At 60.4% G+C, this 27,438-nt stretch overlaps 6 protein-coding genes across 6 annotated transcripts; 5 read left to right on the plus strand and 1 right to left on the minus strand.

Moving 5' to 3' along the window:
• Positions 1-1,059: 1,059 nt before the first annotated feature.
• On the plus strand, positions 1,060-4,037 carry HRG_04687 (coatomer gamma subunit appendage platform subdomain-containing protein; the record flags this gene model as incomplete). The annotated part of the gene is made up of 5 exons (XM_044863158.1): positions 1,060-1,135; positions 1,195-1,505; positions 1,558-2,875; positions 2,934-3,752; positions 3,805-4,037. 5 exons carry the CDS (start codon positions 1,060-1,062, stop codon positions 4,035-4,037), a joined length of 2,757 nt encoding a protein of 918 aa, XP_044721772.1.
• A 2,025-nt stretch (positions 4,038-6,062) lies between these two features.
• On the plus strand, positions 6,063-9,482 carry HRG_04688 (protein EFR3; the record flags this gene model as incomplete). The annotated part of the gene is made up of 4 exons (XM_044863159.1): positions 6,063-6,277; positions 6,329-7,295; positions 7,356-8,724; positions 8,770-9,482. 4 exons carry the CDS (start codon positions 6,063-6,065, stop codon positions 9,480-9,482), a joined length of 3,264 nt encoding a protein of 1,087 aa, XP_044721773.1.
• Positions 9,483-13,366: 3,884 nt separating this feature from the next.
• Positions 13,367-14,455, plus strand: HRG_04689 (ras family domain-containing protein; the record flags this gene model as incomplete). Its single annotated transcript, XM_044863160.1, has 8 exons — positions 13,367-13,398; positions 13,492-13,523; positions 13,582-13,608; positions 13,663-13,742; positions 13,804-13,826; positions 13,880-13,908; positions 13,974-14,231; positions 14,280-14,455. 8 exons carry the CDS (start codon positions 13,367-13,369, stop codon positions 14,453-14,455), a joined length of 657 nt encoding a protein of 218 aa, XP_044721774.1.
• An 817-nt stretch (positions 14,456-15,272) lies between these two features.
• Positions 15,273-16,328, minus strand: HRG_04690 (short chain dehydrogenase domain-containing protein; the record flags this gene model as incomplete). Its single annotated transcript, XM_044863161.1, has 1 exon — positions 15,273-16,328. The coding sequence occupies one exon, from the start codon at positions 16,326-16,328 to the stop codon at positions 15,273-15,275; it is 1,056 nt and encodes a 351-aa protein (XP_044721775.1).
• Positions 16,329-19,318: 2,990 nt separating this feature from the next.
• Positions 19,319-19,588, plus strand: HRG_04691 (uncharacterized protein; the record flags this gene model as incomplete). The annotated part of the gene is made up of 1 exon (XM_044863162.1): positions 19,319-19,588. The coding sequence occupies one exon, from the start codon at positions 19,319-19,321 to the stop codon at positions 19,586-19,588; it is 270 nt and encodes an 89-aa protein (XP_044721776.1).
• A 3,616-nt stretch (positions 19,589-23,204) lies between these two features.
• On the plus strand, positions 23,205-24,773 carry HRG_04692 (RNA recognition motif domain-containing protein; the record flags this gene model as incomplete). The annotated part of the gene is made up of 2 exons (XM_044863163.1): positions 23,205-24,027; positions 24,103-24,773. 2 exons carry the CDS (start codon positions 23,205-23,207, stop codon positions 24,771-24,773), a joined length of 1,494 nt encoding a protein of 497 aa, XP_044721777.1.
• Positions 24,774-27,438: the final 2,665 nt, after the last annotated feature.

Below are 27,438 nucleotides of genomic sequence, written 5' to 3' on the forward strand. Positions count from 1 at the left end.
CGACATCTGAGATAGGACCCCGAGCTTGCTATCACAATGGAGTACCATTGTTTCTTTAGAGAACGGTTTCAGCTGCTTCTTCTTTGTTGCCGTGAGATCTTCAAACACACCCCTGTCAAGTCCGACTTTCTTAATGTATTTCTCCTGGACTGGAACTTCCGGATCCTGCCGAAGTCGCAGTTTGTCCACCACGGTGCTAAAGCGATGAGCCACAATGACAACAGTGCGACCGCTCACAAACTCGCTTTCTATCAAGCTGTAGATGACCGACTCTGTCTGTGAGTCAAGTGAGGAGGTTGTCTTGTCATGCAGCAGACTAGGCCTACTCCCGGGAGGAGACTCCTTGTACTGAATCTGCCAGCGGAGCTTGATGACTGTCCGGGGATTATGGCACGCGCCTTGGCTAGAAGAGAAAATTGCCTGACAAATCAAACTGCAGGCAAAGAAGATAGCGGGCTGCCTCAGATTTCAAGTAGAACTTATATTTATATTTATGTACATCTTTTCTTTTTTGAACGCCTTGAACTAACGGGAGCCCCTCATTTATTATTCACAACGCTCAAGTCCTTAACTCTATTCATACGATCTTTATTCCGTATGCCCATGCTCTATTAGCCAAACCGCAGAACCCTCGTCTTCAGAGCATTCACTCATGAATCTGACAATACGTAACCTGCGCTTCGTACGCAAAGCTGACAGGCTTGCTAAGTCATGGTGTCCCGGCTCTGACGCTGCCGCCAAAGCAGGTGAAGCCGTGAAAGGAGATGGTTGGCTGTTCGCAGTGGGGCTTATGGAACAATTAGATAAGGCAACTTGGGAGGCTGTCTCGGACTTGTCACGTGGACAGCGACGTACCGCAGCCCCGCCGAAATAGGAAGACTAGCCCGATCAAAGCTTCCATCAACGTTGTTTGTGCCACCTTACAGAGGCTGTTCATGTGGAGTGTCACGTGAGCGACCCGCCATCCCTGAGCCTATCCGACGTGCCAACGTGGTGATAATGAGCCAAAGCCGTCTTGCACAACACCCGACCTCATCCTCGTCCACCCAATCGCCCACCATGAGCTACGGAAAGAGGGACGAGGACGCCGACCTAGGCCTGGTCAAGGTCGACCGCACCCAGGTCTTCCAGGAAGGTAAGCAGGCGGCACTGGCCCGAGTGTGCTCCCGCACGGCCGAGCTAATCGGCAGACAGCGCGACTCTTCAACAGCTCCCCCATCCAACCTCGACGATGTCGCATTCTCCTGACAAAGATTGCGCTCCTTCTCTACAACGGCGAGAGGTTCCCGTCCAACGAAGCCACCACCCTCTTCTTTGGCATCTCCAAGCTGTTCCAGAACAAGGATGCCAGCCTCAGACAAATGGTCCACCTTGTCATCAAGGAGCTGGCCAACTGCGCCGAGGATATCATCATGGTTACCAGCACCATCATGAAGGATACTGGCGGCGGCAGCGACGCCATTTTCCGCCCCAATGCCATCCGGGCCCTCTGCCGCATTATCGATGTGCGTTTCTACTGGAGAGCTTTGTCCGCACGAGGTACTGACGCCATCGCAGGCAACAACAGTACAATCGATTGAGCGCGTCATGAAGACTGCCATTGTGGATAAGAACCCCTCGGTGTCTTCCGCGGCACTCGTCTCGTCATACCACCTCCTTCCGATAGCCAAAGACGTCGTGCGCCGGTGGCAGAGCGAGACGCAAGAGGCCGCCGCTTCTACCAAGTCAGGCGGCGGCTTCTCGCTGGGCTTTTCGTCGTCGAGCGGCCAGATGCCCATGAACAACTCCACCATGACCCAATACCACGCAATCGGCCTGCTATATCAGATGCGCATGCACGATAGGATGGCTCTGGTCAAGATGGTCCAGCAGTTTGGGGCCGCAGGCGCTGTCAAGAGCCCTGCCGCAACCGTCATGCTCGTCCGGCTTGCTTCCCAACTGGCTGAGGAGGACGCCTCGCTGCGGAAACCAATGAAGCAACTACTAGACGGTTGGTTGCGACACAAGAGCGAAATGGTCAACTTCGAGGCTGCCAAGGCCATCTGCGACATGAGGGATGTCACGGACAACGAGGTCGCCCAGGCTGTCCACGTTCTGCAGCTGTTCTTGAGCTCGCCGAGAGCTGTCACCAAGTTTGCGGCTCTCCGGATCCTCCACCGCTTTGCCTCGTTCAAACCCAGTGCCGTTGCCGCTTGCAATCCCGACATCGAACTTCTCATCTCCAATAGCAACCGATCGATTGCTACCTTTGCCATCACTACGCTGCTCAAGACCGGCAACGAGGCCAGCGTGGATCGGTTGATGAAGCAGATATCCGGCTTCATGTCGGAGATCACCGACGAGTTCAAGGTCACCATCGTCGAGGCCATCCGCACACTCTGTCTCAAATTCCCCAGCAAACAGGCCGGCATGTTGACTTTCCTCAGCGGCATTCTTCGCGACGAGGGTGGGTACGAGTTCAAACGGGCTGTGGTCGAGAGCATGTTCGACTTGATCAAATTTGTGCCGGATTCCAAGGAAGAGGCTCTGGCCCATCTTTGCGAATTCATCGAAGATTGCGAGTTCACCAAGCTCGCCGTTCGCATCCTGCACCTGATCGGGCTAGAGGGACCCAAGACGGCTCAGCCCACCAAGTACATTCGCTACATCTACAACCGGGTGGTGCTGGAGAATGCCATCGTCCGAGCTGCCGCCGTCACGGCCCTGGCCAAGTTTGGCGTCGGTCAGAAGGATCCCGATGTCAAGGCCAGTGTCCAGGTGCTTCTCACGCGATGTCTGGACGACGTGGATGACGAGGTCCGAGATCGCGCCGCCTTGAACTTGAAGCTCATGGGCGAAGAGGATGACGACATGGCGCAAAACTTCGTCAAGAACGGTGGGCGCTTCTGTTGCCATGCTTTTAACCGACTAATCGCTGACGGCATTTGCCTTAGAAAACATGTTTTCGCTCCCTGTCTTTGAGCACCAGCTAGTCATGTATGTGACTTCAGACGACAAGTCGGGCTTTGACGACCCATTCGACATCACCAAGATCCCCGTGGTCACCCGGGAGCAGGCCGATGCAGAGGACAGGACGAAGAAGCTTACTGCGACGGCACCGACGCTCAAGGCACCCACCGTCAACCCTGCCAAGGCGCCCGCAAGCGGAGCGGAGGCTGCGGCGTCTGCCTCTGCCCAGGCACAGCGCTACGCCGAAGAACTGATGCGGATCCCGGAGATGAAGGAGTTTGGCAGCGTGCTCAAGTCGTCGCCGGTCCTCGAGTTGACCGAAGCAGAGACCGAATACGTGGTGACTGTGGTCAAGCACATCTTCAAGGAGCACATTGTTCTCCAGTACGAGGTCAAGAACACCCTTCCAGACACGGTGCTGGAAAACGTCTCCATGGTCGCCACCCCCGCCGAGGACGAAGAGCTCGAGGAGGTCTTTATCATTCAAGCCGAGAGACTGCCTACGAACGAGCCCGGCAAGGTGTACGTGGCGTTCAAGAAGGCGGCCGGGGAAGGGTCGATGCCCGTGTCATCCTTGTCCAACGTTCTCAAGTTTACTAGCAAGGAGATTGACCCGTCGACCAACGAGCCTGAGGAGTCGGGATACGACGACGAGTACGAGGTGTCCGAGTTTGACCTGACGGGCAGCGACTACATCATTCCGACGTATGCCAGCAACTTCAACCATCTGTGGGAGCAGATTGGGGCCTCGGGCGAGCAAGCAGAAGAGACGCTGCAGCTGAGCGGCCTCAAGAGCATCGCAGGCAAGTGCAACGAGCGAACAGCTGAGCGGACTCGAACTGACAGATTGGACAGATGCAACGGAGCAGCTGGCCAAGACGCTGTCGCTGCAGCCACTGGACGGCACCGACGTGCCGGTCAACCAGAGCACGCACACGCTCAAGCTCCTCGGCAAGACTGTCGGCGGGGGCAGGGTGGTGGCGACGGTGCGAATGGCTTACTCGTCAAAATCGGGCGTGACGACCAAGATTACTGTGCGCAGCGAGGAGGAGAATGTGGCGGCCTTGGTGGTTGCATCCGTGGCATAAAAGCAGTGACGTCGGCGTTGCGGGTAGCTTGGTTGTAGGGTTTATCCGGTTAGAAAATTCCGAAGCAGTCTTGTCAACTTGTTGGAGCACGCTGCGCAGTAGATGGGGGGCGATGACTCTTGTCTGCTCCGCAGGCAGGGCAGTGCATGAGAGCGAGGCGAGGGAGAGCAGAATGCGACGGGGGTTGTCAATGCAAACACTTGTTGATCCATGTGCCCCATCTGTTCATGCAGATGCTGGGATGAAAAAGCTGGTCGGTCGCGCGGCGGTTCCCACTCGGTCAAAAGTCTTCCATCTTGTACGCTTGATAGGCCGGCTCTTGGCACGAAGGAATTGACAGCATGATGCATCTGGGTCAAGCTGGGGATATGCGCCTTAAGGGCTGGCGGCGTCGCCGGTGGCCGAGGCGGGTCAGAAACACTCGTGATAGTTGCCCGGAGCGGCTGGCGCCGGCTTTGAAGATGGCCGTCGTGCAGGCAGGCAGGGCGGCGGGGGGGCGTAGAAGACGAGGGTGCAATTAGCGGGTGATGAGCAGGTCATGGCGGCGAGGGGTTGCCGCTGTGTGGACTGGATTGGAGCCGAAGGGCTGGTGGGGCTCTATCATGACGATCATCTAGATGGCTTTACCCGTGATGCCTCAATCAGGTATGCAGGTTGCGGAGTACTTGAGATATAGGCTAAGCTGCTATGCCGGGTTAGTTAGTAGAGGAGGACGGCTATCCACTTGAAAGAGGCATGGCTTTTTCTTTGTGAGTAGTGTCAAAGATGAACCGATAAACCTGTTTCCCCCTTCTTTCTTCGCCTGCAGTTGGGCGACGCTGGCTTTGATGCCGGTTGTAGCCGACCAAAGCGGATCGATTGGGACTCAATCTCTGTCCTGGTGAGAAGGAGTACGTAGTAGATTCTCAACTGCCCCATCCATCGAGCCATTAATGCGTGCCGATGCAACATGATGAAGTCAGTCCCCGGTGGTGGGGGACATGGAGAAACGGGGCGTTTCTTTGGGCCGCGTGTCCGAGAAGCAGCATCAACCAGTGGCTTCAAGTAGATATTGTCATATATCAAGTCGGGCCTGTAATGCAGACAGTCAACAAGGGAAAGATGCCACGTGCAGAGGCGGCTGCCTCGGCCTGGACACGTCGCGGGAGGATTTGCGGGAGGATTTGCTGGAGGATTGGCTGGAGGATTTGCGGGGTCGCGGTCCAACTGACCATGATGGCTGCCGATAGGGAACTCTGCTTGGTGTGAGATCGCATGTACAGACATAAGTTACGTGCGGGAAACGCGCGCCAAGAAGGGCCTCATTCGTCAATTCGAGCCGAGTCTGGTAGAGCCTCTCCAGCCTCCCCGTGTCGCATGCGCCCCTTGAGCATTCCTCGGAGGAGGAAGGCCGGCTTGGGGCAGAGGCTTTGATGGCGCGTCTCGTGGCTGGCCCGCTTGCCTTGTCGGTACCCTCAAAAAACCCTAAGCCTTGTCGGTGACGATGGCGGTGCGCAGTGGCGAGAGACAGAGCGCGACGGACAAACAGGGCAAGATGGAAAGGGGCAAAAGAGCAATCTATCCCAAAGGATACAGCGAGGTGGGCGCCTGTAGGGGCATGTACCGGCCAAGTATCCACTACCCCACAGGCCGTCATCGTGGTCGCAGTCCCGAGAGGCTACTGCCGCATGTGTTTGTCCGGTGCCTGACAAAAGTAAAGAAAGACGACCCGTCATCGTCAGGCACGCGTACTTTGTACCCGGCACACTAATCAGCAAGGTAATCTTTACCGGCCGGGTACTTGCACTTTTTTTTGTTGTTGTGCTGCGACCGCGATGGCTCACCAATTTTTTTTCTTACCTGCCTCAGTGACGATCCATCCCAACCCGTCATCAACTCGCTCATTCATCTTCCTCTTCTCGCCCGCTCCGCGCCCTCGCCCTCGCCCTCGCCCTCTCTCCCTCTCCCTCCCCCACCACCCGCGCAACGCTCCAAACACTCGGCTGCGCTCGCCCGACCACTCGTCTTCCGTGACTCGGCGGCACCATGAACGCGCTGCAGCAAAAGTGCCGCCCCAAACATCAAGTCCTGGTGCTCAAGTGCTACCCGCGAACCACAAAGGGCGCCGTCGACGTCAAGCCAAACAGCAGCGAGCTCAGCTACCTGCTCTTCTACGCCACCAGCCGCCGCTCCAAGATCCAAAAGATTGGCGCCTTTCTCGAGAAGAAGACGGCCAGCGATGTCTGGCGCATGCGCATCGGGTACCTTGGCCCCTGGCTGGCGTGGCCAAACCCTGACTGACTGCTGGCTAGAAATGTCCAGGTGACGCTCGGCATCCTCGCGGCTCTCGTCGACAAGTCCCCCAAGGACCTCGCCCTCATCGCCCCCTGCATCCTCAAGGTCCTCGACCTCGTCCTCCGCTCCAATGACATCACCATGGTCGAGTCGTCCCTGCCCACCTTCCAGGCCTTTTGCGACCACCACGAGGCCTCGTCCCTCTTTGCCGACCACGACCATCTCCAGCAGTACCGCTCCATCGTGACCTCGTACGCCCGCCTCGCCTCCTCTCAGCACGTCCCCGGCAAGGCCCCCGTCAGCCGTCCCGTCCAGATGCGCTGGAGAACCGCCGGCCTCGATGCCATCAAATACGTGTCCTCGTCCGACGCCCTGTCCTCCGTCACCGGCCGCCAGATCGACGTCATCATCCCCACCATCTTGGACAACCTCTGCCCCGCCAACGATGATTTCTTGGACATGCTTCTGGACCGTGTCGAGGCCGAGGACAGGGTCGACGCCGAGAAGCTGCACCATCGCCGCACGAGCGTCGCCACCGTCAAGACCGCCGATACCGCCGCCGACACGAACCCGCTGGCCATTTCCGGTACCGCCCTCGATGTTGACAAGATAGCCGAGGAGGGCCTGGGCGTTCTGGCCATGCAGTGCCTGAAGAGCGTCTTTGTCGTCCCCAACCGCGCCCAGATCCATGCGGCCACCGTCGCCTTGCTCAGCTTCATCTCCCAGAGACCTTCGCAGGGCCGGGCTACGGTTACAGACGACGCGTCAGACCCTGGGGCCGGCTGGGCAATCAAAGTCTTTGGCATCATCGCACGTTGGGCGCCCGTCCAGGATCGCTACGTCATTCTGCTGGCCGCCCTCGACACCATGTGGAAGACGCCCCTCAGCGACGATAGTCTGGCGCATCATCTGGCATTGACGGGCATGATCCAGTCTTTGCTCCGCTCCGATATCAACCTCATTGGCCTGAGCGTCATGGACGTGGTACTGGGCCTGGCGAGACAGATCAAGAAGCTGTTTCAACTGCGCCTCGGCACCGGCCAGGACGGTAGCAGCCAGAGCGACGAGAGGACCGACGCCGAAAGAGAACAAGGCCTACGCTCCCAGCGCAAGGCCCTCGTCGACCGCCTCGAAAGATGCATAGGTGACCTGGCAACGCACGTCTACTACGCTGACCAAATCGCGGACATGGTTCTGGCACTCATTGATCGCCTTAAGCCCGGCCGGTCCTCCAGCTCCAGTTCGCTTCCCCGCGGTGACGAGGCAGACGGGAACGAAAACGGGGGGCACGCATCGGCGTCGGCGCTTGATTTACCGGGATCGCAGTCGCCCTCGGGCGCCCATGTCTCTTCCAAGATTCTTAGGATATCTGCCCTGAGGGTCATCAAGGCCATTCTGATTGTCGCCAATCCGAAGACGAATGGTGGCGGAAACATGGACCTGTCCCGTAATCGTGTTCCCATCACCGTGTGGGAAGGAACACAGTGGCTTCTGCGGGAACCGGACGGGCTCGTCAGAAAGGCCTACGTCGATGCGCTGGTGACATGGCTGGACCGCGAGACCACGCCTGCCGACTCACGGGCACAGGACGAGCTCGCCGTCCCTCACCGCCAGTCGGTCAAGGGCGCCGAGCGCGAGCCGTCGTATGGTCGGCGAGTTGTGTCGGCCGCCTCGGCCCGCGAACGTCAGCCAAGGGAGCGGCGATGCCAAGTCTTGCCGCTGCTGCACCTGGCGGCGTACGACAGCGCTCTCCAGTTCCTCGATTTTGACAGCGACATTGCGCTCCTGCATAACCTCCTCGCGAGACTCGTCATCAAGCTTGGCGTCAACGCCGCCCGCTATGGCATTCCCATGGTTTACCGGTTGCAGGAGGACGTACAGGTCCTGGAGCAGCCCATCCACAAAGTGCGCATCGCCGCCTTGTGTCACGGGTATTTCTGGGCTCTGATCGAGAGGTTTGGCTTTGAGTCGTCGGTCGGCGGACGCGCGATTCAAAATGAGATTGCTAGGCGGAGGAGCAAGGGATTCTGGGCCGAAGGCGTGCTTTTCCCACCGCCGTCGATTGGTCAAGTCGGAACCCCGGGCCAGCCTGGACCTCAGCCTGCCTGGGATCTCGGCACTCTCGAAAAGGAGGCGCTGCTGCCGTTCGACGACCGGGCGTCGCTTGTCCAGGGCATTGCCGAGAGCTATCAGGAGAGCAGTCTGTCGCCACCTGGAAGTCCTGGGGCGTCCCAAGGGCGAGCCGTTTCCAACCCAATCTTGTCCTCGAGCGCAAATTCGATGCCCTCCGGAGAACACTCGCCGGAACTGCCCGTCGTCTTTCGGGACAGCATGCTGTCCGAATGGTCGAGGGACGGCGCCATAGCGGCGCTTGCCGAAAGCAGGACGGAGTCTCTCGACGGGTCTAGGACGGGCACTACGGGGACCAACCAAAACCGACTCACGATCCACTCCGCAGGAGTGAACGGAGGAAGTCACCACATCCCGTCTCCGTACGGCAGCGTCCACCATCTGAGGCCTCACTCGTCTCAGGCGCACGGCGAGCGACTGAGCTCCTTGTTGAAACCACGCAAGACTAGCGCCCGGAGTGGCGTCTCGCCGTCGGCCTCGGAGTCGAGCAGGGGCGGCATCGCCTCGGTGGAGCAGTTGAAGATGATATTGTCGGGCAACGCGACGCCGCACATGGCAGGGATCCCGAGCGCCGGGGATGACAGCGACGAGAGCATGGTCAGCTACGAGGACAGCCCTTCGGAGCGAAGCTTGAGCCCGACGTCACGGGGAGAGCAGCTGTTCATGATGGGCGAGGCCCTCGGCCGGTCCCGATCAGCATCAGGGTCGTTCAAGGGGCCCCTTACGTCGAACCCACCTTTCAATGGCGAGGCGGGCGAGGAACAGGGCGAGGATGATGTGCCTCCGGTGCCCCCTTTGCCGAAACTGAGCGCACTATCGATTCGAGGCGGCATTCCGCAAGGGGTCATTGCGACGCAAGATCACGCCGTTATGCCCCCGAGGCTAAACACTGGCAGCCGCGGCGGAGAGAGCGTGGCGACACGGCCACCGCGATCGCGCTCCGGCAGCAGCAGAGGGATGGATCTGCAGGATCTTTTGCGAGGCATCGACAGCAGAGCAGGAGACGGAAGCCTGGGCAATCTGATCAAGCCGCCCTACTAGACTCCCGCATGAAGCACGCATCACATACTATTTTCCCCGTGTTTTTATTCACGAAGAGACGAGGCGGGAGACGGGAAGAGCATGTTTGAACAGGGAGCAAGCGATACAGGCTTTCCTGGGCCACAAGATACTATGCATTTACTTTGTACCTAATGAGTTGACGGGGAGCTCGGGAGAGTCCGGTTGACGACGTGTAAGAGTCAAGAAACAGGGGATAGACGCGATGACCGGCATTCAGCATTGGTGTGGAAATTAGGCGCAGGCCGAAGCATGAGGAACCAGTCAGGAGCTGCATGTGCTGAGGGAGATGAAGCTGTCTTGGGGCCAGGCGTATCCGGGAGAGTTGGCCCCGTTTCATGGACTACTCGTAAGAACAGCGATATCAGCTCTCGGGTCTGCTCTCTTGCTATCTTGAAGGACCACGATGCGGCCGGATGCGTGGACGACCCCTGCGTAACCTGGCTACATAAATGCGACGGCTCGTGTGGTCCGCTGTTTCGACGGGCACGGTTCGTGGAGGCTCGGGGCCCTCGGGGGTCCGGGCCGGGGCGCCATCATGTCCGTGGCATTTGTGCCGGATGTCGGGGTGCTGGGCGATGCCGGAGGAGCCAAAAGGGAGAGGGAGGGAGGGGGGGGAGACGGCTGATGACGAGGGGGGATCTCAGCCGGCCGTCGTCAGCGCTGTCGAGGAGGTCAGCGGGCTCACCCTCCAGAAGCGAATGGACCCCATCCTTCTCTCACCGGTGTTGCATTCGCCGCGGCGACGGGTTGATGAGCAGTATGCACGCATGACGGCCTAGCTAGGGTAGAGGGAGCCGTGCCTCGTTGTTGTCAGACTGTGCGGTCGAAGGAATAACGGAGCTGACGAGGCCTCTGGTCCTCCGACGGAGAGTGTTTGGCAGGCTCCGGTTCTCGTTGATGAGCAGCACTTGGGCGCACACTTTTCATCAGACGCGGGCGGCTCTCCCTTTGATGCCGGAGCAGGCCCAAGACACAAGGGTGCACGCAGGCCTTTGGGCCGGGGCACGGCATCAAACGGGGAGTGAGGGACGGCCCCTCGGGTTGCTTGATTGCGGCAAACGGCGGGCTTGCTTGTTTGGGGCGGCCGAGACCCCCCCATGATCCCCTGTTACGAAGGGCGAGCGATGACGATGCCGTCCGCTCTTGGAGTCGTGATTCGCTGCTTCTGGTGGTGACGACGTTGTTGCGTGTGTAGAGAAGGGGGGACGAAAGGCGGCTTCGTGGCGTGGCATGCTGCGTAGAGGAGGAAAGAGCCGGTCTCGCTGTCAGGCCCGGAGATGGACTGAAGGACCATGTATCGACGATGGCTTGGACGGCCCGAGACGACAGGCCGGTAGGTGCCTGAAGGGCTCGTATTCACTCCAGGTCCCGTACGACGATGGGAGCGCATATACGGGGGCGATGGCGGCACGGGCGGTGCATCTATTCTTTCACGATTGTGTCTCGGCACAAGGGTGAAAAGCTGCCGCTGACCGGCGAGGCAGCATGATGACCTCGTTCTTCAGCGGGCTGTGGCGGCTGCGAATGGGCGTAGTAGCGGGAGATGAAGAAGAGTGTTGGTTCGGTTGGTTTAGGTGGTTGGTTGACAGAGCACGGCTGCGCGGAGGCACCGCATGCCAAGAGGCGCGTTGGCATGGCTTGCCGACCGGATTGACGGCCGTCACGTAAGTTAGGCTGCCCACCAGTTGGCACATCGTTGCGCATGTTTGGGGGCATAAAGACGGGCTTATACCCCGTGATAATAGTAGTGGTGGCGGATTTGGAGTGCGTGGCCAGCGCTCCGGATAGGGAACTCGGATAGGGAACGCGTGTGTCTCTGGGGCGCCGCGGCTGCTGGACTCCCCCACCGGGGCCCCGCCTCCTCCAGGTACTAGTGAGGGGCCACGGCGGTGGATGCCGGGGCCTGGGCCCGTCCAATGGCCGCGTCTCCGGTACCTGATTGACAGCCTGAGCCCACCCACTCACTGTGCTGAACCTCCGACCTGCTAGCTGTATTATTATATGACGACAGTACAGTAGGTATACTTTGCACCTACACAACATGGCTGTCATTCTATGCTACATGCACATACCTTGCATACATGACTAGCCGTCGACGGAGGGGAATCAGCAGACACCCACCACCCTCCTCCTCCTCCTCCTCCTCCTCCCATCGAGCTCCACTTGCAGACACGTCTTGTCGTGGTTCTCTTCTCACTCGACATCCATCATCGAACCAACCACCAACCAACGCGGCTCCATAAATTGCCTCTGGTGCATTGGTGTTGGCTGGCAAAGCCCCAGTTGCGACAGTGCATGCAGTACATCCATCCATGCTCCTCCTCCGCATTGCGACTCAAAGAACACCCTGGACTGGCCGAGCCCCTTGTTTCTGACTCCCCCCCCCGCCCCTCGTCGCGCTGTCGTTGAGCTCACAGGTTTCATTTCAAAGTCTGGTGCTTTGGGCTCCCACGGTAAATTACCTACCTCCATTGTGTATGTATGCGTGTTGTGTATGTAGGCGTGTTGTGTATGTATGCGTGTACGAATACCTCTTGGCTCTCCTCCCTCTCCTCCACTCTCCTCGGCCTTTTGACTCCCAACGCGTCGATGAGGAACGATGGTGCCTTACCCATGTGTATACCATACCGTCCACATGTATGTACAGGAATTACCCCGTACGGCTTGGCGGAGATGTGGCCTGAGCAGGGCGGCATGCCTACCTACTCGCTGCCGGACCGGCGACAACGCACGCGCATGCGCATCCAGCAGTCGTGTGTGTGTTTCGGGGCCCGACGACGGGTCCTCGGTCTCTCGATGTCTCTGCTTTCTTTCTTTCTTTCTTTCTTCTTCTTCTTCTTCGTCTCGTCTGCTTTCTTTTCACCACCCGGACTTGCTTTTCCTCGGTTTCGCATCTCACGCCCCCCCTCCCCGGGAAAAGCCTTGACCTCGGCCGTTGACGAGGTAATTCTGTGGGGGTTTACGGAGTACGCGGTTCGCCATCCAGAGCGGTTTTTGCATGCCGGATTCGACATACACCCATTGCGCGTGTCCAGACGCGGGCACATGACCAACAGCAACGACGCCGACGAGCATACGCCTGCCACTGCTCGGCCACAAGCCGCAGCCGCGCAGGAGCGTGAGGCCCGGGGCGAAACAGGGCAATCCATGTAGACGGGAACAGAAGCAAGCACGGCGGACGAAAAAAGGAAGAAACAAGGACGAGACGGGGAAGAAACGGGGATCGTCGCCCTCATTTTGCAATTTGGCGGGCACGCAAAAGGTACAGCTCAGTTGTCATCAGCCCACCCACCACGACGCCTTGGATCAAGGGCCCCAAAAAGGCCCTAAAAAGCCCCCAGAAAGGGCCCCAAAAAGGCCCCAGGGGCAGGAAAACAAGGCCCAAGCCCGCTCTTCTGCGTCTTCACAATCCATCCATCCATCCATGATCCATCCATGATCCATTATCCATTGACGAACCATCATCCAACAGCACTGTGCGTCGTGGCTTCACCGCCCGCCCTCCCGAAACCCAAAGTCCCCCAACACTCCTCGCCCTTGGTTTTTTTTGGCACCCCGATCCCCTCTCCGAACCTCTCTCTCCCTCTCTGTTATCCGCCAATCCCCCGTCCATTGCCCCTTCGCGCTCGCATTAACCGCCGACACAGAGCGCGCTCTCGGCCCGCGTCGTCGCTGCTGTCTGCCCCCTTTTAGTATCGTCGCCCAATCATCCTTGTTAGACGCGGCAAAAATCTGTCAGGCGACGGTGCCGAGGTACAGCCCCAGGTACCGGGTACCCTCGCGTACCGCCACGCTCCCGCCGCCCGCCGCCGGTACCTGCGGCGACTCTGCTTACACGGCCCCTTGCTGTGGCACCAGCCACCATGACGAGGCGATACCACCACATGTCAAGCAGGTGCGAGCAGCTTCCTCCTTATCTTATCGCTACTCTTCGTTGCTTTCCATCTTGACCGCCTCGTCCATTGTTGACTCGATTCATCCTCCACAGCCGCGAGCTGCACGTCGTCGTCCTCGGCGCAGGTTCGTCGTCCAAGCCCTGTCTCTTCTCCCCGGCCCTCCTGACGATTGGCTTCCCCAGGCGGCGTCGGCAAGAGCTGTCTCACCGGTCAGTCGCGTCCCCCGCCGACGCCCGCGCAAGACTCACACGGCGCCTCTACAGCCCAGTTTGTTCACAATGAGTGGATCGAGAGCTATGATCCTACCATTGAGGACTCGTATCGCACCCACATCCAGGTCGACGTCAGTCTGCTTCCTCCCCGACCACTGCCGGGAGCCCTCCTCTAACCCATTCGTCCTGCAGGGTCGCCAGGTCGTGCTTGAGATGTGAGTCCCCCAGCAGCCCCAGCCCTTCCCTCCAACTAACCCCCAAAACACAGCCTCGACACTGCAGGCACGGAGCAGTTCGGTAAGCCGCTGCCTCGTCCTCGCCACTTGACCTCGAGCCCCTTCATTGACCCTTAACCCTTATAGTTGCCATGCGGGATCTCTACATGAAGACGGGTCAAGGCTTTCTCCTCGTCTTCAGCATCACCTCACCCTCGTCCCTCAACGAGCTGGCCACTCTACGCGAGGAAATCATCCGCATAAAGGACGACGAAAACGTTCCCATGGTCATTGTCGGCAACAAGGCTGACCTGGAAGAGTCTCGCGCCGTCCCCCGGGCCAAGGGCTTCTCCATCTCCCAGCGCTGGGGCGCCCCCTACTACGAGTCGAGCGCCAGGACGCGCAGTGAGTCATGTCCCCGCCCACCAGGAGCTTTCGCTGACCCCTCGACAGCAAATGTCGACGAAGTCTTTGTCGACCTGTGTCGCCAGATGCTTCGCAACGACGACCACCACCTGTCGTCAACATCCGACGGCGGCCTCAAGATGGATCCCATGCGCGGCTCCCACAAGCGCAACCGTCGCATACGCATCAGAGACCACAACCACCCACGTTGCACCATCCTCTAACAGCAGCACCCGGCTCCAGGCAGGTGACAAGAGACCGCTCCGACCTTGACCCTGCGATGCGAAGGCTGTGGCACTGCAGACCCTTGACAGGGGCCCAGGGGCCGGCCCGTCTTATATGAACGGGACGAGATCGGGCTACGAGCGGGTCGCATCGCCCTGCAGGGGCATGTTTGACAGTCGCATGGTTTCCCTCCCTTGGACTCACCTCCGACTCACCTCTCTGCCTTGGTCATCTGACCCCCTTAAGAGTCGGTGTCCTGCCGAGCTGCCAGGCGGGCGGTGCCGCCGTCCTGGGAGCAACCGGAACAGGACGCCATCTCCCACGGCAAGCCGGACAGGGCATGCCAACCCAACAAGACGTAAAGCCAGGGGGGGGAAGAAAGATTTTAGGACGGGACTCGCCCCAGACCCAGAAAGGCGAAAAATACGGAGGAACGCAAGACCGCAGACCTGCCGAAATGGGAACACGATGGCGTACGCGGCGTTCAAAGACGGATGGCATGGGTTTGGCAGCGCCTCTTGAATGGAATGTTTCGCTCTCACCCCACCCCACACCGTTCTTTTGCCGTTGACTTGTCTGCTGCTGCTTGGCGCGATTTCCTGCCTCTGCTACATGGCGAGCCAAAAACGGCCGGGCCATTGTCTCATCTCTTGCTTCCCAGTCAGGTGAGCTCCTGAACCCTGGACTCGATATCAGATGTCATGATCCAGCGCGTCACCGGGATGGCCTGACGGCGCGTTGCCACGACGAAACAAATATCTCCTCGATTGAAGGGGATTCGGTCCGGCTCGGCTCCATGCCCGACTGGCCGTGCCGTCAACTCCGGCGGAATATGCTCCACAGGTCGCGTATCCACGCCCAAGAACCCCGGGCCGTAGCTATGACGTTGAGCAGGCGCACGTAGCGCCAGGTAAAGGTCTCGACCTCGTCGTAGTCGTGAGCGTAGCACTCCCACGCCGCCCTGCCCTGGCCGTGGCCCTCTGCGTCGGCGACGGGGATCTCGCCGGGCGGTGCGGACTTGAGGCGGGGCCCGACAACGAGGGCGCGGCCGGCGACGGAGACATCGGCGATGAGGCGGGTGGCGGCGTCGACGACGTCCGGGACCGAGGCCGGCCCCGCGCTGCCGGCCAGGTAGGCCGCCTCGATGAGGGGCTGCAACATGCGGGTGCCGCCGACATAGTACGGGGCGACCATGTTGACGCGGATGCCGTAGCGCAGGGCGGCGGTGCCGCGCAGGGAGCGGAAGAGGCCGGCAACGGCGTGCTTGGACATTGTGTACTGCGCCTGGCCGGGCAGCGGCACGATGGAGGCGAAGGAGCCGACGAGCAGGAGGCACCGGTCCGGGCGCGGGTTGCGCGCCAGGTGGTGCAGGGCCAGGTGGGCCGTGTAGGCGACGCCGACGACGTTGACGTCGAGCACGGCGGTGCTGGGGCGGGGGAGGGTGCCGGGCCCGGGGCCCGCGTCGGCGGCGACGGGCTCCTCGAAGCGGATGCCCTCGTCGACGAGCAGGACGCCCGCGTTGGCGACGACGACGTCGACGGCGCCGCGCGGGCTCGTGGCGACGGCCGCCTCGAACAGCGCCACCTGCTGCGCCCAATCGGTCACGTCGCAGCGCCGGTAGACGCACGCGGCAACGGCGGCGTCGTCGCGACGGGCGGCGCGCAGCCCCGCGACGAGGGCCTCGCCGGCGGCGTCGTCGACGTCACCGACGACGACGTGGGCGCCGTGCGCGGCCCAGGCGGTGGCCATGGCGGCGCCGAGCCCGCGCGCGCCGCCCGTGATGACGATGGTCTTGCCGCGCAGCGCGCTGGCGGCATAGGGCCTGGAGACGTCGACGGGGGCGGATTGGCGGATGGTGGCGCGGGCGTCCATGGCTGGCTGCCTGGCTGTTTCGGGGGCTTGCGGCGTGCTGCCTTGCGTGGTGCGCCGCTTCTTTGCGCGCCGCTTCTCGATCGCTCCTTTCTCGATCGCTCCTCTCTTGCTGCCCCGTGGCTTGCAGGTGAGCAGGAGACGAGTCATACACGTCCAGAAACAAAAAGGAGGCGTGTGGAAACGGGCCCCCCTCCCCCTTTCCCTCCCCCCTCTGCCCCCCTTTCGAGCCCGCGCCCCCTGTCCCCTCTCGCTGCCTCGTCCACCCGCGCTGTGAGCACAGTCTGGGATCCCAATGCGAGGCGAGCAGTGGACAGGCTTTAATCTCGGGGCAAAGTCAAACCAAAAGCCATAGCAAACGAACGCCGGAACTCCCGCTCGGTGGCCGGACTGGCTGGAAAAACTCCCACCAACCAGAGGCGAGCGATGCCGGCGCCGGCGTCTGGCCAATCACGGCGCCTCCCTGCAGCCCTCGACCAAACGAGCCCTCCCGTCGTATGATGATGCATCATGCCGCAGCTTGCATCATCGGGTTCTAGACCTGCTTCCGGCCGCAGAAGTCGCTTTTGTTGTTTTGCTTGGAGCCCGCTGCCTCTGTGCCACCACCGTGGTTGATGTGGTTCATCTGATAAACTGCACTTCTCCTTGAAGCAAAGTCACAAAGGGGGGGGGGCTGTCCAGCAAGAAGGACACGGAGCTCTGCGTGCCAGCAGGCAATCGTCGTCTTCGTCGCCACGTTCGTCGTCCATGTTTGTCTGAACAGGGTAAAGCACGACTTGGACGTACGTACTGTACGGCGTAAAGTACTGGCCTGATGCTGGAGACGAGGCTTCTGCCCATCTACTTGGATGCAGCCAATCATCCTCCTTGGTCCGTAAGACTTGGTTGGCATGCCCCGTGCATACCCGCACACTCCGTCCACATCTACCGAGCAATGCACTTGCTTTGTGGGCGACTTCGTTTTCAGTTTGAGTCTGCTTCCAGCCCCCGCAGTCCAGCCGGCTTTCTTCAATGACGCGGTGAATCGCCCGTCGCACACACACTGCACGCTATCGCCAGGCTGTGCTTCGTACTTGGTGCTCGGTACTTGATAGACTGCCATCCACCGCCGCGCCTCGAGACCAAGGTGATTCCGTGGAGCGCCCACTGTCCGTCCTCATCGCCTGGACTGGCGTAGGCGGCTGCTCCTCCAGGGCATGCTGCAGCGGCCCGGAGCATTTCTTGGAGGGTCTATATATATACACGTGTGTGGGTGTGAGCGTGTGTGCGTGTGTGTGTGCGTGTGTGCGCGTGCGTGCGTAGGTGAATGGGGGTTTGTGCGCACCCAAGGGAAGCCGTGTGGGCTGCCTGCAGAGTATCCATCTGAACAGCCCCGCGGAGACTGGGACACACACAGAGATGGTGCGTGAGCGGCAAGGCTGACTGAATATGGCGGAGGGTAGGACAAGAACCACTGCATGCCTGCACCGGCCGCTCCTCAGAGAGCAACGTCACCATGCCGCGCATCCAAGCGGCACGGTAGACGAGCCAGGTCTGGAGAGCGGAGGGCCCTCCGACACGCCCTGCCATGTACTGTACGGCGCCACCTGTACAGAGGACAACGAGCTCAGCGTGTCTCGGCAGGCAGCGACGTCTCCATCGAGCCACGCACTCCAAGTCCCGAGTACGAAGCCGTCACCTCCTCAGCGAGGCCATCCAGCCCCATGGCAAGGGGGGCCAAAGGGAAGCTGAGCTGCCAAGCCCCATGCCGCGAGGGGTACCTGGTATCCGAGGTCCCGGTCGCCCGTCTGCGTGCCCCGATTCGTTCGCTAGCTTGGATCCCCAACCCGCCGCCTCAGCCACCGCCGGTGAACAGGGTCGTCCGGGGGCCTGTTCTGCCTGCGGGCTGGCAGGGCGAGGCAGGAAACGAAGGCGAGTCCAGAACCCAACATGGTCGGGGAGCAGCGGAAGAGGATCTAGAGACTTGCCATTGCTGTCGGCGAGTCCCCGAGCAACCGGACTTGGATGTAGAACAACCGCCGGCTCCAGGGCCGACCAGGTCCTTACCTTGGCCAGGAAAAGCCGGACTGCGGCAATCCATGCCAAGCTTTCACTACGGATGCAGCAGTGCGTTAGCCGCGTCCCAGCAACCAACAGGTTGGCGAGCCGGGGGGGCGTGTGCGTGCGACAGGACCCGCTGATTGGACTTTGGATCTACGTGGGGCCTTTCTTCTCAGGATCCTCATGGCCTCATGGCCTCTTGGGAGAGTGGTCGCGAGAGCAGAGCCTGCTGAAGGGACGAAGCATAATGGTTCGAGACGGCCGGATGATGAGGCGACGTCTTGCTCCCATACAGTGGGCACCCGAGTTCGCAATCCCACGTCTTGCTCTTCTTTCTGGCTTCTTGCTCTTTGGGAAGCCTCGGTAGGGGCTGGTGTTGCGGGACGGTTCCTTGCAGCAGGGAATATTGGTAGAACAGGAAAGCAGGACTTCCAGGGAACCGGTCCCCGACTCTTGGCTTTTCCTTTTGGGTCCGAGGCGTGTTCGCAGATCTGTCATCGGGAGAGCCTCGAACAACAGCCCTGCACAGGTGCTTGCCGAGCCCGCACTGTACGGCCTGCGAACACGCCGTCGTCTCTACGCGGTGCATCCTCGAGGGAACGGGGCTGCTGTGTCGTACCCGCCTGTCCTGCAGCAAGACGATGCCGACTCGGAGCTGCAGCTCGAACCACGGGGAGACACGTCAACGCCCGCCGTGCCAGTTGCAATCAGTCCTCAAGTCGGTATCTCCGCAGGACAAGCTCGCAGGATAAGCTCGCAGGAGATAGAAAGAAAGAGGGAGAGAGACGGGGAGGGGGCAACAGTAGCATCGCATCCCCGCCTCTTGCTCGATATCAAGCAGCGGGCTAGTCATGTATGGGGCCGGAAGTAGGACTGGCCTCTGCGACTCAAAAGGAAACAAGAAGGAGGGATGGGACGAGCAGCCGCAGGCGGGAGGGGTTCGTGCTTCCAAAATGGCTGCGCCATCAGGCTACAGCCCCAACGCCAGAGTCTTCAACGACGAGATGCCGGACGCTCCGCACGCTGTGCACACGGATGGGCTGCTAGGGCGCCGCCCAGACGCGGCCGGCCAATGGCGTGGCCGGACCCGAGAGGGTAGCTTCGAGAGGGGTTGCGAGGCTTGCGATGCTGAGACGGGACGCCCACGCCACAGCTACACGGTCCTGGAGCGGCGAAACGGCCTAGTTTCGAGGGCTGTTTCTCTCGTCAATGCTGTCATGTGAATCGTCCCGTCTCGACCTGGCGACGGAAGGACGCCCTCCGCAGCCGACGGGGCTTGTAGGTTACCGTCGACCAAGGACCCTGTCGGCCTCGCGTCGCACGGCAAGGGTCCTGCACACCTTTCTGGCGGACTCGTGGGCGCATTCCGTTGGGGCCATTGGGGGGGCGCACGTTGCACAGGTGGGCTGGGTATCACGGGCCCGCGGTTGGTTGGCGTCTTGGCCGGGCGACGACCGACGGCCAGAGGCTTTTGGTCGTTCAAAGCAGGCGTCGCCACGAGAGCCAACGCGTGCCTGGAGGCTGGGCGCAAGGCGTGGGCTTGGGCTTGGGCAGAGCGGCAAGGTCGCGCCCTTGGCAAACCTCGGGCGTCCCTCTCATTGCCATGCCGGGACGGGTGATTTGACGACCCCAGGGGCCCCAAAGGCGGCGAGAAGGATAATTATTGCCTCGGTGAGAGGAGTGCTGGGGCCGAATTGAGCTCGCGGCGGGCAAAGTTTGCGCGTAGAGGAGGAGTCGGAACGTCGAGAGGGCGGTAGACGAGAGACCAGGCAGGGGTCGTGGTGCATGGACAAGATGGCAAACAGGCATGGAAAATGCTGCATCTGCGATGACTCTTGCGGGGAGGCCGTGATACCTAAGGTAGGTACCTACCTCTTTGTACCCAGGTACTCTGACGGGGTACGGTACGGAGCAAGGTACGGAGTAATTATACCTTAACTCCGTACAGAGTATGTACTGTACGTACGTACCTGAGGGAGCGAGAGCCTGGCCAGTTACTGCTGCTGCAGGCAGGAAATTACCCGGCGGCTCTGAGTTGAAGCAGCTTAGGCGCTCACGACTGACATGTCCGGGCCAGCTGCATTAGCTGCTGGCTAACTGGCTAGGCCCAGACTTTGGAAGCGCCTAGGCATGCACGGCAAGACAGCTCATCCGACATGGACAGGCCCCTCGAGCTGGTTGATGAAACCTGGCCGTCTGCACAAGCTGGACGGCCTCGTCTCGACCGGCTCACGGTGTAGGCTCCCAGGCTTGGTTGCGGCATTGCGTTTCCACCTGGTCCTCGCTTCGTCTGCAGCCAAGGTCGGCGAATCCAACGGCGAGACAGTCGACTCTGCTGCGTCAAACAGACGTCGTCGCGATGCGAGTGCCGACGTGGCTCCTGTCGGCCGGGGGCAATGGCCTGCAGGACAGCTTGCCGCACGTGAATCTCGACAGACGCACCATCCGTTGCCGGGGCGCTGGACGACGAGGATGACGACGGGTCTAAGGCAGTAGTTGCAGTAGTCCAAGAGTGGGTGCAGCGAAGGATTGCTCCTCGTCTTCATGTCTGGCACGTGACTGTGGCTCACTCTCCAACCTCCCCAGGCACGCAAGAAAAGGCTGTCGAAATAGAAATGATGACGCTGCAAGGGGCGGTCCTCCATCTATGTGCGTTCAACACTGCCCGCCTTACGGATACTTCCAGGCGTGCCCAAAAGGGGACACACATACTGCACCGGCAGTGTAACGCGTGCTATTCATAGCATTTACCTGAAGCTCGTCCCAGGTCGACGAAAGATGCAGCCAGCCAGGAGCGGGTGAATGGCTTGGAGGGCCGTTGGAGCGGTGCAAAAGCTCGCAGCAGCGCATGGTAGGATACGGCTAGATTGACACGCATTACCTGCCACCCATCCCATGTCGCACTCCGGTCCGTACCTGGAGCCGCCCTACGAGGCACTGAGCCGAGTACCAGGCCGACGAGACGGACTGGAGTGTTGCCCACGGTGAGACACGCCGTGCCTGCACTCTCCCCTAACTTACACCCCGAATCCCGCTCGAGACATTGGGGTCCATGCCGCCTGACAGTCTCCAAGCGCAATCCGGGGGTGGGGGGAGGGAGGGAAGTGGACACATTCGTGGGAATCACAGCCCTCGCCGTCTGGGGGGCAGCGCCGAAAACAAACAGTCGCCCGGACCGGATCGGGGGGCGGATGATTTTCTGGTAGTGTTAGCATTTGGTCCTAGCCGCAAGTCGCACAGGAGGCCAGCTTTTGACTTTTTGGCCAGGAGGCGCACGCCTCGGATGCGCTCGCGCCCCGATTGGGTGCTGCTGGCGCTGGGGGTAACCGGCGCTGGGGGTAAGGATTGAGGGTAGGGTAAGGATTGGGGGGGGGGGGTTGCACAGTGTCAACGGCACAGTCCCTCCCCGGCCATCTTGGTTCCTGCCACGACGGAGCCACTCGCCTGGCGCGGGGTCACGCACCGTGCATGCGGCCCGCCTGGCGTGCGGCTGTCGTCGTGCTGCTGTCGTCGCGCTGCAGTCGTCGTGCTGCAGTGGACGGAGAGCCCTACGGCGTGGCACAGTGCCCGGGTTCGCTCTGTGCGCTCTGTTGACTTGGCGAGCTGCCATCTCATCCCTCGCCTCCTCCATTCCCCCCATTCCCCCCCCCCGAGCGGTCTCTCCCCCCGACAGACATCAGTGCTGGACATGTCGACACCGCTAAGGCAGGCACCGCGGCCCCGACACGGCACATCTCATCCCTCGCCGGGCTTCCACCCGCCAGGAAAGGCTGTCTCATCAGTCAAGGGCCCCCCATCCCCCCCCCCACGCTCTCCACACATCCATCAGATCAATCAGTCAAATCCAGTCCCGTCTCGTCCAAGCTTCGAACAGGGCGTCCACACCTGGCTTGAGTCTGAGGCCTGGCATCCCACCCCCCTTCTCGCCCTCCCTCCCTCCTCCCTCCCTCACCTCTCTCTCTCACTCTCACTCTCTCCACACCTTTGGCTTTTCCTGCGCCCCCGGCCACCCCCCTCCCCGGTTTCCAACGCGATACCGCACTCACTCTTCTCGCACTCTTTTCTTTCCCTCTTGCACAACACTCACGCACACACACATGCTCTTATACTCGCGCGCGCACTCATTCCCTTCAGCGGCTTTCTTCTCCCCCCTCCTCTCACTCCGGCTTCCCGCCTCCTTATCTCATCGTGCACACGCGCCACCGCCGCCATCGTCGACCCCCGAACCGTCCTCGTCGTCCGACTCCCGCTACAGCCGCCGCCTACCAGTTCGACGCCCGCCGCCCGTGTCCTCCATCTCCCCCTTCGCCTCGGCCAGTCGTCGTCGCGCACGCGCGCTCTCGATCGTCTCCGTCCCACCCCCCCGCTGCCGCCGATTTGCTCCTGTTGTTGGCTTGGCCCTGTCCTGCCCAGCCGCCGCCTTCCGGACGCCACCTCTACCGCCGCGCATAGCGCAATCAATCAACGAGTCGCACACGCGCCCGTCTCGTGAGGCTTTTGCGTCGTGCCCGCCCACGTCGTTTTCCGTCCCCGCCGCCGACTCGCCGCCGCTTTCGTTGCTGCGGCGTGCGACAGTTACATTTCGCCTTGCGACAGCGTCGCGACATTGTCGCATTCCCGTGTGCCCAGACACGTCTTGTCTTTGCCTGCTAGTGGCTCCCTTCGCCCTTGCCGCCCGCACATGTACCCGTTCCCTGGGCCATGAACCCCGAGCAGACAGCAGCCCCATCCCACCAACAGACAACAACAACCGCGGCCCCCCCCGCGAAATCGCTGCCATCAAACCGCCAAGGCCCTCCTGTCACCGCGACGACGACGGCTGCCTCCGACACGAGAGACATGGCCGCCACGGGCTTCCTGCCACCGTCACAGGGCTTCCGGCCCTTGCCTCCCTCGCAGTCGCCCTACCCGCTCAACATGTCGTCGGCCCATCTCTTTGAACGCGAATCCTGCAGGCCCGTCGGCTCTCCCTTTTCCAAATCGCCCTCGCCCATGGTTCGTGTCCTCATCCGCCGTCTGCCGCTCAACACCTCGGAAGAATCCCTGCGTCTGATGGTGGTTTGGTCCAAGGAGCTGGCCGACGTCGAATTGCTTCCCGTCGACAGGTCCGAAGACGAGGGATTCCGCTCGGCCTTGCTGAGGTTTCGAAGCATGGCTGGCGCCATGGAGGCCAAGCACATGCTCGACGGCCGCTCCAACATCTCCAACGACGCCGAAATGATTGTCGAGATCCTTGCCTCCAGTCCCGCCTCCACAAGGCGGCACGCGGCTGAGCAGACGCCGTCCAGTGCTACCTCGTCGGCCGCCTCTTCAGCTCCCGGCTCCCGGCAGCCCTCGCGCTTCAATGGCGTCTTCCCGCCCATGGACAAAATCTCCCCGACCTCCAACAGCGCTTTCCCGGCCCACGAATTCCTCAACAAGGACTCGAGCGCCGTCTTCCACAGCATGTTCTCCCCCCAATCTCCCATCGGGAGCCACCTGTCCGATCGACCGAGGATTTCGGGCAAGACGCTCATCAGTAACGATCCTGGCGACGATGACGAGACGAGCGACCTGCTCAAGGACCCTGTCGCATACGCCGAGAGCGGCGCCAACTCCCAGCGCAGGGCCACGGCCCCACACCTCCCCATCAACCGCATGGCGGGCCTCTCGCTCAACACCGGCAAGTCGCCCACGCCGTCGTCTTTGCCACAATACCTTGGCCCCCTCTCCCCGGTCAACGGGTCCGGCCCCGCAGCCCTCGGCTACCCGGTTGGCGGCCACGGATACCAGCCGCGACACAATTTCCCGCCGGTCAACCCGGCCGATCAAAACCCGCCGTGCAACACGCTCTATGTCGGAAACTTGCCCATCGATACGTCCGAAGAGGAGCTCAAGGCCATGTTCTCCAAACAGCGCGGATACAAGCGACTCTGTTTCCGAACAAAACAGAACGGACCCATGTGCTTTGTCGAGTTCGAGGACATCTCCTTCGCCACAAAGGCGCTTCACGAGCTGTATGGGCATCCTCTGCACAACAGTGTCAAGGGCGGCATTCGGCTCAGCTTCTCCAAGAACCCCCTGGGCGTCCGTTCTGGACAGGGCCCCGGCCAAGGCTCGTCAGGGTCGCCCGGGGGCGTCAACGGCATCATGTCCGGCAGCGCGAGTGGATTCACGACTGCCCACGGTCCCCCACCGGGCCTGGCTGCTCCTCCCGGGCTAGGCGCAGGCCGAGGCGGCTCGTACAACTTGACGACATCCATGAACACGGGCGGAAATCACCCGCATCACACGAGCATGTCTGGCTTTCCTGGTGGGCCGAATCACCCGTGGAATGCGCCCTTGTACAACAACGGGGTGGCCGCGGGCCCAAACGCACCCCTGCACGCCAACCCGGCCTATCTTCCCCGGCACATGATGGGGAGGTGATGACTCCGGACTGGCTCCTGAATGATGCTGCCTGCTTTTTGAGACTTGCGTAGCAGGTGTTGTTGAAGGCCTTTGTCAGATCCTTTTACCAGGCGATGATGTTGACACCGCGTTTGTTCTTCATCTTCTCAATTCCTCCGAGGAACAGTTTCCTGTCGTTTTGGCTCTCAGACACCAGGCTGGAAGCGGCATTCGCTTGCCAACAGTCATGGTTGAACACATGAAGTGCTGGGCACCATCACGCAAGGCCACGCGAATCACAGCTCTGCCTTCTGCGGCACGAGCATCCATCCCCTGCCAAGCACAAGATGCTTTGTTTCGTCTTTTCCCCCTCCCTTTTCCTTTTTCACTCCCGCTTTTTTATCCTGGCCATGGCTGCGATCAACTGATGTGGCTCATGTATACCGCCCGCGTGCCAAAGGCTGCTCCCGCTGTTTCGCCTTTGGCAGCCGCCTTTCCCAAGGCCTGCAAGTCGTCGCATCCGCACTCGTGCTGCATCTTGAAAGATCTGGAACACCGGAAAAGGCGAATGGGGCGAGGGAGTTGTTGGATGTTTCATTGCAAAGCATTTATGTGGCATGATGGCCATGAAAGCAAGATTGCAATTCTAGCGGGGCGCATACGGGCTTCACCCCTCGGGGAACGAATCTTGTTTCGTGCGCCGTGTCTTCTCGGAGAGCATTTCGTTCGACATCTGCGTGTTTTTACGGGCGCTCGAGGGAGTTATCCGGAACAATTGGCTCGATGCGGGCTTCGAGCTTAAGACCAACGGGGATATGGAAAGAGAGCCGGAGCCAAAATACCAACATGGGACAAAAACGGGAAAAGTGAGAAAATGTTGTGCAAATTTTCGATCACGCAACTGGTGTTCAGAGAAGACGGCTGGACTGGGACTACACAGGTATGGAGCAACAGGGTCCGGGCAAGGATTGGCTGGGCAAGAGGCATTGCATCCCGTCACACACGCAACTGGGAGCAGGAAGCACGCAAGGAACCGCCTGACCACGCTATCTCCAGCACGAGCTGCCTCGGAGGCAGATTTTCGAGCGCCATGTGGTCACGGGATCCCTCGTGCCTCCATTCTCGGCTCCGGCCTCTACTTGACAAGTATTGGCGGGCGTGGCGTTGCTTGGGACCCATCTTGACGAGCTTCGTTTCATTTCCTTTGCCATGATGATTTTGATTCCCCCTTGTTTTTGATGCAGCAGCAGGCTTGATATTCTTTTGCAATCTGGGTTTTTCGTCTGAGCGGCATTGGGTAGGTAGAATAGCGAACGCCCTTTCTTACAGTATCGAGCAGACACATCACTTGCTACAGCCTTTGGTGTTTTACTCTCTTGCAAATCACCACTTCGCGTCTCTACTTGCCGTGCAACTCGTCCCCTCGTGCCACAATGTCGTAGCGCTGGAATTTGTTCGACCGGGTTGGCCCCGCGGCAGGGCACATGTCGGTCCTGTCAACGTTGGCTGGTCTACTACTCGCTTAGCATGGCAGGCAAGCTATATGAAGTTGGTTGGCTGTTCCAAGCAGCGAGCGGATCAATGTCCACTTCCAGCACCTCCTCGCCGGTGTGTTTTCAACGGGGAAAGAGGGAAATGGTTCGCTGGTTTCTGCTTGTTTTCTTCTGAACCGGTGGCAGCAACAGTCAAGCTTTGGGCATCGGGCTCGTCCACCCCCGTCCACCATGGAAGCCCCCCTTTCCTCACAGGACTCTGAAGGATGCAGACTTCGGGCGCGTGTGACTACGTAGGTTCGATGGGGGACGGACAGGCATGCGGCTCGGCTCGCGCATAGGCGCCTGGGGGAGAGAAAGGAAGGGGTTTTTGTGGCCCAAAGAACAGATACAAACAACGGAAGGGGGGTGATGCTGTTGGTAATTGCCGTGTCGTACTGTAACTGGATACTTCCCAACTTCCTACATCTGCTTTATTGGAATCGACAAGGGCCCGGGTTTTGCGGAAGCAAGATGGCCAGAATGGAACGGTGGGCAAGGAACAGGGGGGTCTTATGAATGGCTCGACGTGTTCACGTAGGAGCCGAACCGCGGTGCCGAGCAGCAGGCCTGCCAGGCCAGACCATGCAGGAGCGGACGCGCCCCTGCCTGGAGCCACCAACTTTCAAGCACAATGCCCTCCGACCCGCGTCATCGTCGAATCTCTCCACGCTTGTCCTTTCTCCGAGGAGGTGGTGGGGGGGAGCCTGGAGCGTTCTAGGTCCCTGCTCTATTACATGAGAGAGAGGGGAGCGAAGCACATCGTACGTGTCTCGTGGACTTGGCAACGGTTGGCTTGTCTTTCCCTCCTTCAAGACCGTGGAAGGGGACCCGAGACCGAGGGCCGGCAACGACGTGTGTTGGGGGTGATGTGACAGCCGGAGTTGAACTCCGGAGGCAGATACAAGGAGGATCTGTAATTAGCTGCAGCAGCAGAACAAGGACGAGGGAGAGGGGTTTCATTTCATATTCCCTCCAGGTACCCTGTTGTGAACTGGCATAAATACATATATACATTACTTTTATCCCATTTTCCACCCTCCTCTTTTCTTTCTCTTACCCTGCTGGTCGAGACGCTTCAGAGCGTGTTCAGTCAAGGTCCTGGCCATACTAGGCTTGCATCAGCAGCACCTATTCGCACCAAGAGCATCTTTATCTTGTCTTTGTTATCT

Source organism: Hirsutella rhossiliensis, assembly GCF_020360975.1.
Source record: "Hirsutella rhossiliensis strain HR02 chromosome Unknown scaffold00004, whole genome shotgun sequence".
Taxonomy (NCBI): Eukaryota; Fungi; Ascomycota; class Sordariomycetes; order Hypocreales; family Ophiocordycipitaceae; genus Hirsutella; species Hirsutella rhossiliensis.